Below are 12,940 nucleotides of genomic sequence, written 5' to 3'. Positions count from 1 at the left end.
CAAAGGGTGCCTGATACACGCCGCAACTGCAATGGTTAAGCTAACGAGCACTCGTCACAGTTCGTCAACAATGTGTTAACGAAGTATGAATAATCTGAAGAGGGAGACGAGCAGAAACAATCGTTACCGAAATAGTGTCAAATACCTGTTATCATCGTAACGGCGTCACGAACTTCTCGTAAGGCTCTCAAGTACTCTGGGAACATGCTTCGGCTGATACGGCGAATTGGCTGGTTGACGAGGGGATCTCATGGCTGCTGGACGATACTTTTTATGCCAGAGGTGCTGGCAGTGACTGGAAATGTGCAGTCAGTCTCTCTAGCCTCGTTTATGTCAAGATATAAAGAGATAGCGAAACGTTCATGAAGCTTTCAAGCAGGCACCAATGCAGCTCTGGCTCGTCTAAGTCGTTTCTCCGAGGAAGCCAAAGAAGATGTTTCAAGCTCAGCGAGCATTCGAGAACGAATCTGGGTCAAACCTCAAACGGACGGCTTTCCTCTCTGTTCGTCATCTCTAGTATTATTCGTATATACGCTTCATTATTCACGGCCGTCTCTCATGACTTTATCATAGGCAGCTCATCAACTCCCACACGCCCCTGCAGACTCTCTCCCACCACATCTCCTTCATCCCTAACCCCCTCTCATCAAACAACCAAGTCCTCAACCTCTGTAAGTCCCACCAGTCCCTCTCATCCACAACTCGCCCCAAGTCCCCATCATCAAACGCTATGCCTCTCCATAGCAGCACGCCCAAGACCTGTGCCCATTTCGCCCTCTTTGAAATGTCCTCGTCGCCAACCGCTCTCCCAACTACCTCCCAAAAGAGGTCTCTCAGTTCTCTGGCTTCGGGGTAATATTCAAATCTACTCCTGCCAGTCTCCTCATCAATAATAACATCTTCCCCGAGAATCTCTTCAAGCCCGTACATCCCCACCCCAAAAGGCAGCCACTCCGCCTCTGCCCAGTCAATAAGCCCAACCACACCTCCATCGTCCTTCACCATGATGTTGTCAGACACGAGATCGCCATGGGTGACAACCCACCCAAGCCCCTCAACCTCATCCATCTCCCTCATAACCCTCCTCACAACACCCCTCAACTCTCTCGGCAGCCCCTTTGCCATAACATCCAACCTCCACCGCAAGCTCCCACCAATCTTCCCCTTCGCCACCGCCGCCGCATCCCTCCTCCCCCTCCACGAATCCGCAAACATCCCCGCGAGATCCTTCACAACCCTTCTCCGCATTTCCCGCTTCAAACCATTATCCCGCCTCCTCAACTCCGTAAGAGAAACACCACCGACCCGTTCAACAACATACCCAACCAACTCCCCCTCAACGACACCCAGCTCCTCCACAACCGGCACCCCAACCCCTCCCCCCAGAATCTTCCTCGCCTCCCCGCACATCCCGACGTCGATACCATGCTTCCTCGGCCTGAACTGCACCAACCTCTCATCGCCAACCTCGCACCCCGAATCCCGCCTCTCCTCTCCCCCTAAAGGAACAAGCAGGAGCGTATAAGAACAATACCCCTGAAACGGCGCGACCACAACCTCGCACGCGGGAAACAGCCCCCTCGCTAACTCGTGCATCCGCGGCACCGCCTCCTCCGCGCTCAACCCGCACCGCGCAAGGAACGCAGCGACCTTGCGCGTCTCGTCGGCACCGACGTCAATAGCAGTCGTCATATTACGGCAGTCGCAGGTGCGCGCGCTGCATTTCGGGGTGGTGGTTCTCACTCATCAAAAGAACCAGGTGATGATGGATGAGGTGAGGTTTTTTAAGGTTTTTGGATTCCTTTCCCTCAGCCGCGTCCCGAAAGGAGGGTGTGGTCTAACTAGGTTCACATGACACCATCAGCAATCAGCTCCAACGCCGACCGACGTCTGCAGGTTGGAAGGGTGAGTGAGGGGGGGCGCGGCCGGACCGGGGCGGCTCACTTCACCCGACCACACCACTTCAACGACACCCGCACGTGGGGTTGATGACATGTCATCCGCCGTCGCCTGGTCTGGATTCATCATGCAGCGTCTTGGATTAGCACTCAGATAGCTCCCTCAGTCACTGGCGAGATCACGCGTGGAACAAGCTGCATTGTGAAATGGTAAGTTTGAATTACTACCAATGTCTTCTCTTGACTTGGGGCTTTAGAAAAATGTTCTAGAAGACAAATGATGTTGGTTTGGAAAAAGAAGAATCCCCACCGAAGAAGAGAAGAAGAAAATAAAAAAAGAACAATTCCGTGTTTATGCCCGTTTCCTTTACTCCATGCGAAGGGTATATAATTGATGCGCAACCCTACGGATGCGCATGCATGCTTGTTTGACGGAGCCTGCTTCTATCCATCGTACACTTTTGACGGCTTTTCAGGAAGGTGGGCGGCTCGGATTAGCGTCGTCGGTGGCGGCAGCCTCAACTCGGCTTGCGCCGGCGTGACTTGTCCATGCATCCTGTCCTCGGGAGACGCAGCTCTTGCTCTCGTCAAGCCCTGTAGGACGTCGAAGTTGCCGATTGGAATTCGGTGTCGATAATTCCACCCAAACGCCTCGTGCCCACGTCCTCGCCGACTTGACCCGGCACTGCCTGGCGTCCGACTCTATGCTTTTCGGCCGTTACTGATATTCGTTACACGCGCATTACAGCGCACTCATCGCCCGACAAGGCGAGTCGTCTATTTGCGGGCCTTGCGGTCCAGCTCGACCTTGCTGTACCACGCAGCACCGAGCATCGTCATGAGCATGCCGGTGCCGTTGAAGAGGTGGATCTCGACGCTGTCGAAAGCGACAATGCCGAGGAGGACAGTGAGGCACTGCTTGAGGTTACCGCAGACACTGATGGTCAGGGCACCAGCGACCTTGTTCGTCTGGAAAGAGGCGACGTTGAGGGCGAACGCGAGAGCGCCGTTGCCAGCGATGGCGATGAACGTAGCAAAGCCGAGCTCGCCTCCAACGACCATATCGCGAAGCTTGGTCAGCTCGCCGGCGGCCACGGCACAGGCCAGGGACTGCATAGCCGCGAAAGGCGACATGCGCAGCAGCACCTCCATGGCGGGCAGGGCCAGGGGGCCGGTCATAATGCGGTTAGTCGCAACGGTCTGTGGAAGTGTTCGTCAGCGCCTCATTTCATGCATGAAAATAAACTGTAAATGGGCTGAAGGTTTGGCCATCGGGTTTCAGAGGCGGCGGGGACGACGGGTCCAATTGGAACAGCCACTCTCCGCGCACGACTCGACAACTCAAAAAGCTCGGATGATGGGCGGGTGATTGGCGAACCAAAATTAACATACCTTAACCGCAGCAAGCATGACACCAGCAAAGGTGAGCAGGAATCCAAGATCGGTGAAGGTGTACTCGCCGACCGTCGTCAGGGCGGCACCGATCATGACGGGAACAAGAGTGAGATAGGTCATGTTCTCGTAGGTACGGCCAAAGATCGTGCGGTAGATACCGACAGTGAAGACCGGGACGGTGGTTCTGAGGACCTGGTAGAATGCTACCGAGACCATGGCACTGTTCAGGTGAGTTAGCATGATGCTTGCATGAAGGCTTGGCCCCGCCTCATCCGGAGGCGGAACCAGCGGGATCCCGCGAGACGCCGCGCGGCGTGCCCGGTAGGAATCTGGATGCTTACAGCGAAAGGTTGGAGACGGCGATGTTGGTGGTGAAGAGGAGAGAAAACGCCAGGAGGATGAGGTTCTCCCGACGTCCCAGGTGGGACATGGTGAAGTAGCCTCCCTTCAACAGACCGAAGCATCCCAAGCTCGCGCACGTGGCGTGGATGCAAGTGAGAAGCCATGGGAAGGGGAACTGGGCAGAAAGTCAGTGAATGCCTTTTTGTGAGAGTTGGTGAATGATGCATCTCATCTTGGCAGAGCTCCCGCCCGCGGAAGCTTTGCCAAGACTGAGAGGGAATCGAGGAAGCCACGTACGAATCCTAGGACCAGCTTGTTGTAGAGAGTCAAAATCAAGCTGAAGAAAAAGTAGGCGCACAACCAGGCGTACTTGACATTTGGCGAGATGGTGTACTCGACAGGGTTGTTGTTGTTGGTCTTGTCTTCTTGTGCCTGCTGTTCGGTAGCAGGGCTTGGGGCGGCCTCGAGATCGTAGCTCTCCTCGACGCGCTTCTCATCGCCGTTGAGGAGACCATGGCCCTCCTCACTCCGCCGGGCCTCGCTCTTGAAGTTGTCGGCCATTTCTTCGGTGTGTTTTTCAGTTGCTCGTAAAAGTCGAGAGAGTTGGATCGTTTCTCGTTCGTCGGAAGGTCGAAATGTTATTTTGTTTATAGGCCGTGTGTCCGCCGCAAAGTGCTAAACCCTGGCTGCGAAGGGGGTGGTAATGGCTGACGACTGTCCAAGTTTCACGACGCAGATCGGTCCCGGGCGTGGGGAGTTTGGCGTTCAAAACGGGCGTGCGTGAGTTGTCGAGCTTAAAAAATCGGACCAACAAGCGACGAGTGGAAGAAATGACTGTGAGTTGTATCTGTCGAAAATGCCGGAAAGGGAGGAAAAAAAAAAAAAAAAAAAAAAAGAGGAGGTCCAAACGAGAGGCAGAGCGTCGGGAGGGTGAGTGAGCTCGAGGGGGTGAAGGAGGAAAAATAAGAGCCGATCGGGAGCTGCAGGTGCAGAGTGCAGGCAGGTAGGTAGATAGGTAGGTAGGCAGGTTGCTGACGGGAGACAGGAGGCGAGGGTGACAGCAAAGGGTGTTTGTTCAGTGGAACAGGGACAAATGAACCCAAGACTTCGGATCGCGGCGTTGCAAGGCAGTACCTAAATCCGATGCACCAATGTTAATGTCGAAACCCAGGAGAAGGAAGAGCCTGGGAGCAGGGGGGGTGGGCAAAAATAAGGATTAGGAGGGAAGGACAGGAACGACAAAAAACGTGTGGAGAGAGAAGGACCGGAGTGGCAGAGCAGCAGAGAAAGCAACGGTAGAAAAAGTGAGTGGGAATTGAAGTGGGAAAAAGAAGAGGGGCCCCGACGAGGGTGCTGGTCACGACGTGGGTTGGTTTGCTTGGTGGTGGTTCCCTGGTGGAGGCACCGTGGGCGAGAGAGGGGAGGGGGGGGAAGGACAAGAAGAGGAACGAGAGGAAGCCGAGATACTCAAACGGGCATCTTTCTCGCTTCCGTGCTTGGCATCAATGACGTTTCGGCTGGCGGCATTTGCCTCTGGCTCCTTGCTGCCGCTCTGCTCTGCTCTGGTCTGTCTTTCAGTCGCTCCCTGTACTTGGCTGTCCGTAAGTACGAAAGGTACGGTGCTTTTCTGGTGGTGACTGTCACCAGATCACTGCATGGCAATTTCTACGGCTCATCTCGACGGCAGAAAGAGCAAATTACAAGCACACGTAGGCTCAAACCCGGCCCCGCGACGATAGGCCAGCTAAGGTAGGGGTAAGGTGGTGAATCAAACCTCATAAACTGCTGCTCTCGTGCCTTACTTCCGTTGACTTACGTGGAGAGGGAGGATGAGCACACGCGGACGACGTACGCAGCAATAGCCCAGCCACAGACTCAGAGTCAGGTCAACTCAACCCGATGGGTTAGAGATGGTCACAGATGAGCAGCATCACGGCTCGCCGGCCATCAAGCTCCAGGGGACGCGGCGTTTGGGGGTTATTACGCCGCAAACTCTGGCCGTCTGCTCCAGTCTCGATGCTTCAACATCATCCGAATAGCCGTAGTCTTGAAGCTACCGGCCATGCTATGAGGCCTTTTGGGGGGTGATGCGGATGCCGAGAGCGCGTGTATGTGTGTGTGATGTACATTGAGCTACCTGCTACCCATCTTACCCGCCGTTACTGGCTTGAAGCAGAAGCTGCCGCCCGCCGTTTGAGCCGTTGGATCTGATTGCAGCGCGCACTCTACCTCGAAAAGGCCCGTACGATATCCGTAAATGCCTTAATTACTCTGCGTCCGTCGTGCTGCTTGCTTGCTGTTTGAAGTTTCCCGTCCCAACTCGCCAGCCGCCCCGCGTCCAGAAGGGCCGTCCTCCGATAAATAAAGGCGGCGGGCCTTCACTCTACCGTGGGCACCACTGCTGCCACTGTCATCATCTATCCTCATCTCTGGTCTTGCACTGACGACAGCGCGTGCGGTGGAGGATGCCCCTCTGGCAGGTCTGGGACAGAGTGCTGGAGGAGCAGATGTGGCACTGGCATGGACTGGCACTGACGGCAATGCGCGGTAAGTAGCGAGCGGTGGGCGGGCTCTCTTGTCGATTCCATGGGCTTGGCTCCGCCAGAAAGGTACTTGGCCCTGGTCTCCGTCCGAACTGAGCTTGTCTTGGGAGGGCCCCTTGGCAGCCGCGTAAGCCTGGGCCCTGATTCATCCTGGTGCGACCGGATGGCAGGGGCTTACTGGTAGCGAAACGGGGCCAGTTAATAAGGAGATGGGGTCAGATACAGTGTTTTTTTAGGTGCCATCGCGGGATGGGAAAGTGGGAGGGCCGGGGTTGGGGCACACAATCACCGCTCCCAGACCGGGGTTGAAGGGTGGTGATGGGCGAAGAAAAGGAACATGATGATGCCGTCTAGAACTCTGGATGGACCGGAGTGATTGGGATGATTCTGAGATGAGGCCCTGCCTACCTGGGGGTACGTATACACAGAACGGAGTCCAAGCAGTGTTTAGATAATCGTCGATACGTACCGTTTTAATCGGTCTAGATTCTCAACTCTGAGACGGCGGACGGCGAACGGCACGCGCCCACCAACGTTTATTTTTTGTGGGCCTGCCAGGTGCGTTTCCAGAAATTCCAGGTCCTTCCGGTCTGGGATTCGACAACTGGGGCAGCAATCATTCTGGCGAAAAAGCTGCTTACATGATGCCAACTTTGGATCGAGGACGTCACAGTCTACAGCACAGCCAGTCACAAATAGGAGCTTCACTGGCTCATCAAGGCAGAGGCGGCGGAAACAGTGGGGGCAGAGCGAACCACCCGCCAAGGGGCGCGTGGGTAAAAGAGTCATTATCACTGGCCGATCTCATTTAAATGCGGCTCTGGGCATGGACAAGCATTCAAGCAGCAATTGCCAGGACAGCTTGATAGATTGATAGCGGAAAGCAACGAATATTGAGCTGAAGCTGCTGTCGAGCTGTTTCCTGTCGCCTGTGAACGAGTATTCGTGTAATTCGTGTACGGTGCCGAAACCGGCAAAAGGGACGCTAGTTCCTGGGACGGTTGCTTACTTGCGACGGAAAGTAAGGCACGTTAGCTCGAGTCTAGAGCCCTCTCAGGTATGTGCCAACGGTACCTTGATAAGCTTTGCAGACAGGTCAGGTAGGGCAACGCGCGCCTCGCTCTCGTGAGCGCCTGAAGCCTCGGGGGATGGGATGGCAATGCACAGGAAAACAATCCACACAGACACAGATAGACGGGCAGCCGACAAAGCCGAAGGTCTGGCGATGCCCAGAAATTCCATCCTTTTTTGGGTTTGGCTCCCTCCCTTGGCCTTGGGCGCCTTGGGGGGTGGTCGGTGGTTGGGGGTGGGTGTCAGCTCGGTTCTTGGGAAGGAGGAGCGGAACTCTGGGACTTTGGGTGGAAGCAAGGAGGAGACGGGCGATAGAATAGGGGAAGCCAAGGCCAGGCAGGCGGAAGCCCTTGGGCAGGTCCCCGTCGTTAACTGGAGTGCTGTATCAGTGGGATGCGACTGGCTCGGGACATGCAGGGCGGAAATGACGACAAGCCGACGCTGGATTGGCGGGTGAATGTCACTGGCTCGTTCGCCGTGGGCTTCTTGGGCTTCTGCAGGGTGCTGCGCCGTAGGAGTGGGAAGGGATGGGACGGGACGGTGGAGACACGGCTGGCGGAATCTCGCTGACCACCGCCGACGGGCACCTTCTGTGGTTGTCTGTCTATCTGGAGCCCGTTGCCATTCCAGGTAGATTTGCACAACGAAACCGCGGTGGAGATACTTGTGTCGCTCATAATTACATCTTGCGGATACACGGCGGCAAGGTAAGAAAGAGACACTTTTTTGCTGATACAGATGCAGATACAGATCCAGTAGTTGAGACAACAACACTGGCCACAACAGCACATGTGCGATACCACGATGCCCCACGAAGTAAGGTATCTTAGCCCTGCTATGCAGTAGCCTGTAGGCCTGGCATGGCCTCGCCTCGCACGACACCGCATCTCAGTCTCAGACATCAAGCCACCAACGCGTCCCTTGGGTTACCTTAATCCAACGGCTTGAGTCGAGTCGAGTCGCGGCGCGGGGTCTGTCATTCATTGCCATGGCTGCCAAAGCTACGAGGTGGCACACTTGCTGCAGCGAAAGACAGTGTCAGCCGGACCACGCTGCAGACCGAAACTGACATGGCACTGCGTATCGCGATACCAAGCGTCCAAGCCGGCACAGGACGGCAACTCTGATATCTTGGGTTCACCACCTTTTGGGGCCATCCATCCCTCCGCCAGGCCAATCGAAGGACGCCGGCCCTTGTCAGCCTCTGCTTGCCAGCGGAACTCCCTCCCAAGCTGTAAGATGATCAACCGGGCACCCCCAATCCAACGACCCCGACCGGACCCAGTAGGCTATTCTTCATACGCGGGTTGTTGTGAATGTGAGCCGCTGAGACGCTTGTTTGCGTGGCCTAGAAGATGATTCTCAGTGTCGCGACGCTCTAAAAAAGGTTGATCGCTGTGCGTACGTCAGCAGTTATCTTGGGTTCTCTCTCTCTCCGCAAGGGCGGATACACTAGGTAATTAGATGCTCGACGCTAGGCAAGATGCGAATAGCTAAGGTAGGTATCCTGACCATCGACCGTTGATATTGATGAGGCCAGTGCATCGCAATGCCGAACATCTCTCGCCCGCTGTAAACTCCGTCTTGTTGCCCAGCTCCATGCATTCATTGTCGAGCCCGCCAGTCCCGACGTCCCGCAACGCCACGCTGCGCCGTCGGTGCCCCTAATTGCTCGGTCTGCACCTGCGCATCACTGCACCTCACCTGCACCTAAACTTGAGCTGCGCCTGCGCTGCCCTCCCTCCCGTCTCCCGCATCCTCCGCCCCTTTGTGTGGGCTTTTAGTGCTGTCTTCCATTCCCTTGAGTTGTCTTCTCTCGGTCGGTACCTGGCCTAAGTATCGGGCTAGCTACAGCACCTTTAGACTCCCTCCTGGGAGCGTGTGACCGTCTCTCCCTTTCTGCAACTGACTGGCCACAACCACCATCTTGGCCCGCTGCACCCGTCATCCCAAGACATTTGCTGAGAGGGGTCTTCCTTCTTCGGTGCTCACCCTCCCTTTCTGCCCGTGTACCTTTTTTGGTGGTGGTGGTGGTATTCTTCTTTTTTTATTTTCCTGCCTGCATCATCCAATCCAATCTGAGTTGAATGAAGTGGTGCATCCGGCCCACACCGAGTCCAGTCTAGCCCCAATTTCCCTCCCATCCTCTTCGCATTTCTTTCCCCGGACTCTGCAGGAATATCGACTCTCGCCAAATCATCCAGTGCGGCTCAATTACAGGCCTGCCACTCAGCTGTGTCTTTCCCGCCGACGCCTGACCGCCTTGCCCGCACCTGTCCGCTTACCCCTTGCGCTGTGGTTGAAGTCTCCGTACCTCCTTTGCTCCATTCTCTCCTGCGGAAGAAGCCCAAGACAGGCCTAGACGATATCAAAGACACGGCACGACAGAGACAGACCTGCACTGACTGGAGACCACGAGGCGACCGTGACCCAGCGGTGGTGCGAGTGCGAGGTCACTTCGCCGACCCGCGAAAAAAATAGGAGACCTGTCAGCGATCTTCGGATCCCAGGTCCTTGCCTCCTCTCACAGACAAGCTCTTGGGAATACTCCGTGTGTTTTCTTGGCATTTTGGCATTTTGGACACTACAGCGGCAGGGCGAGCTGCTCGCTGCTTCCCCGTCGGCCAAATTCTTTGCCACAACCTGGAAGCATTTCTTCCACTATTTTTTTCTACCTTTTTCTTCCCCTTCCCCCCCTTGAACGACGACGCCGACGACATCTTCGACCGAGTGCATCCACTTCTTTTTCCTGCTCTCGTTACCGTCCGCTCTTTTGGTTCGCTACGCTTTTTATAATACCCGACCGCACTTTCGTCATCGTTGCCCACGTCGCCCTCGTCGTCGCCGCTACCGCTTCGCCCCTCGTCACGACGCCTACTTCGACCTCGCGCGCGCGCCTCACCACCCCCAAGATTGCCCAACCTGGATCTCAAGCCGATCCGGCAGCTAAATGAAACCCGCTTCGGCCCAATGTTGATGCAACTAAAAGGCCGCAGACTCGTTCTGCTGGCAGGCTTCATTGTCGTCCTCTTCCTCCTCATCTTCTCCCAGTCCACCGTCCCGGAGAGCCTGAACTGGGTAAGTTGTTTCCTTGTCGTTACTTCAAAGTTCTTTGTCCTTTTGATCGACGTCGCAAGTCCGTGATCTGCTGGGGCAGCATTCTTGGAGAGAGGAATCCCCCCACGTGCCGACTTGGGGCTGAAACGTCGACCGAACTCCTTCCTACGGATCTCTGAGACACCCGCCGTGACTTGACACTGACGTTTGCTTCTCCAGCCCGACCTTTCAGCTTCGCTGCCCAGCGTCACCGGCAGCAAATCATCCGCCCCCTCGGGCAAGAAGGGCAAGGACGAGTCTCCCGGCGTCGGCCGTTTCCACTTCCTCATCGCCGCAAGCGCCCCGAACCTGCAATTCTGCCGCGCCCTCGTTTCCTCGACTGTCAACCGCTTCGGCGCCCCGACCATCGTGGGATGGAACGGCACTGGTGAGAACGATGCTGCTCTGTCGCACTTGGCCAAGATTCGCGTCGTCACCAGGTACCTCGAGGATCTCCCCGAATCCTCCAACGATGACCTCTTCATGATGATCGACGGATACGATGTCCTTCTGCAGTTCGGTCCCGATGTCATGATTGAGCGGTACTTCAAGGCGTCGGCGTTGGAGGATGAACGCATTATCCAGCAGCTGGGACCCGAGAAGGCCGCCAGCCTCGCTGGACCCCTTGGACGACACATTTTCTTCGGCGCCGACAAGGTTTGCTGGCCGGTGGACTGGCGCCGACCCGCGTGCTGGGCTGTTCCGCCCGTCCCCAACATGGACGGCAGAGAGTTCGGCCCATTGACCAACACCGGCGACATGGTTTTCAACCACCCGAGATGGCTGAACAGCGGCACCATCATGGGCCCGATCAAGGAGCTTCGCGAGTTCTTCCGCGCTACCCTGGACCTCATCAACGAAGTGTACGACCCAGAGTACGAGTTTAGAGAGAGCGACCAGTTCTACATGAGCGATGTTTGGGGTCTGCAGGAGCTTGAGCGTATTGAGATGCAAAAGGAGGAGAACCCCGATGCCGCCGTCATGCGTCCTCCTGAGGATGGCTTCGTTCCGCAATTGGAGCCTCAGTACAGCTACAACTTCCACATTGCCATGGACTACTGGAGTATCCTATTCCAGACATGGGCAGGCTACGCCGACTGGGTGGACTGGCGAAGCTTTATCGGCCCCTTGTACTCGGCTGAAATCAACCAGAACACGCGCAACAACTCCGAGTTCGTGCCCTGGCACTTGCACATGCAGGCAGATGCCATGAAGTCGCTCAAGCGCATCTTCAACACCACTTCCGACGAGACCATGGGCTCCACGGTCAACGAGCTGATTCGCAAGTCGGAATTCGGCGCCAACATCATTACGAAGCAGACTTTCCCTCTTCTCCACGTCACCGGAGAGAAGGGTGCTCTGGACGCTTTCTGGCCCCGTTTGTGGTTCTTCCCCTACTCCCGCTCCCTGACCCGCTCCGCAATCAACTGGTTCCGGGGCGGCGAAGGCTACAGCCCTGAGCCGATCAATGGCAAGGTGTGGTACCCTGCCCACCCATACCCTAAGGAGATTAGGGAGACGGACGGAGGTGCCTGGTCAGACGCTAGCAACGACAACAACACTGTCTACTGGTTGGGTTTCGAGTCGCTGTGCGCGGAGCACACTGGCATTCTGTTTGGGGAGGAATAGGTCTCTGGAACGAGACTAGGCCACCTTTTCTTCTATTTCTTCAATGAGCATATTTTGAGCACCTTGGGTTAAGGTCTGGAAAAATCACAGTGCAGGTTCCATGGGAATCGGAAGCATTAGACTAGCAGCAGAGGAAACTGCTGCAAGGGGGACAATGGGAGTCCACAGCCAGAAAAAAAAATGTCACGGCCGGCATTGCATGTTTGTCACAACATGTAGAAGATGTAATACCCACACCATGTGTTTGTACGCCTTTTTTTGTTTCCTTCATGTATAACGCAGCGTTGCCTGTCATCTTTAGCAGTAGCATGGCGGCCATGGAGCAACAGACGGGACCGCCTCAGAAGCGGTATTAGACAATGACTCAGACTTGCTTTTGTATGAAGCTGTGATGTTGATGTTCGACGCAGGGCGTGGCAGACGTGACGGAGGTGGTCACTGCAGGTGTGCATGTCTCAATACCGTACTATCTCATGTCTCTGGCCTTTGCGGGGGGCTAATCGGGTTCGAATGAGGTTGACTTTGACTTTGCCGCAGACGCAACCACATTTGCGGCCGCATCTCGATGCACCCGAACCCGCGAGATGCGCCCGAACCCGTCGACCTTGCCGATTTCTGTAGGGCTGAAGGGCGGACTATTGGAATGGCGGCAGTCTCATGAGTCGTGGAGCTGCAAAGGGAGAAGAATGTGGGCTGGATGGCTGCTCGACGGCCCCCCTGTCCTGACTTTTTTCTTGCCTAATTTGGGTGTGCCCAGGTGGTGATTCTTGGCGTGATTGGTTGGGGGCGGAGAAGCCACGTCCGGTAGTTGGCGCTGCCAAGACGAGCCAGCTGGAGTGAGGAGGAAGAGTGGCTTTATTTATTGCCAAGAGTTTGTGCAGGGCGGCATTCTTGACGATTGTTTTTGCATTTTGCGAGGGAGGAGTTGGAGATGGGATTTTGCTTTTTGGGTTTCGATATGTTTAG

General features: G+C 55.8%; 3 protein-coding genes across 3 annotated transcripts; 1 reads left to right on the top strand and 2 right to left on the bottom strand.

Moving 5' to 3' along the window:
• Positions 1 to 2,675: 2,675 nt before the first annotated feature.
• Positions 2,676 to 3,533, bottom strand: COL26b_005630 (uncharacterized protein; the record flags this gene model as incomplete). The annotated part of the gene is made up of 2 exons (XM_053178470.1): positions 2,676 to 3,098; positions 3,291 to 3,533. The coding sequence occupies 2 exons, from the start codon at positions 3,531 to 3,533 to the stop codon at positions 2,676 to 2,678; spliced, it is 666 nt and encodes a 221-aa protein (XP_053037673.1).
• Positions 3,534 to 3,630: 97 nt separating this feature from the next.
• Positions 3,631 to 4,196, bottom strand: COL26b_005629 (uncharacterized protein; the record flags this gene model as incomplete). The annotated part of the gene is made up of 2 exons (XM_053178469.1): positions 3,631 to 3,810; positions 3,933 to 4,196. 2 exons carry the CDS (start codon positions 4,194 to 4,196, stop codon positions 3,631 to 3,633), a joined length of 444 nt encoding a protein of 147 aa, XP_053037672.1.
• Positions 4,197 to 10,219: 6,023 nt separating this feature from the next.
• Positions 10,220 to 11,974, top strand: COL26b_005628 (uncharacterized protein; the record flags this gene model as incomplete). Its single annotated transcript, XM_053178468.1, has 2 exons — positions 10,220 to 10,327; positions 10,526 to 11,974. 2 exons carry the CDS (start codon positions 10,220 to 10,222, stop codon positions 11,972 to 11,974), a joined length of 1,557 nt encoding a protein of 518 aa, XP_053037671.1.
• Between the last annotated feature and the right edge of the window lie 966 nt (positions 11,975 to 12,940).

Source organism: Colletotrichum chrysophilum, assembly GCF_026319265.1.
Source record: "Colletotrichum chrysophilum strain AFK26 chromosome Unknown scaffold_38, whole genome shotgun sequence".
Lineage (NCBI taxonomy): Eukaryota > Fungi > Ascomycota > Sordariomycetes > Glomerellales > Glomerellaceae > Colletotrichum > Colletotrichum chrysophilum.
Note: the sequence above shows the minus strand (reverse complement) of the source record. Positions and strands in the feature narration are given on the sequence as shown.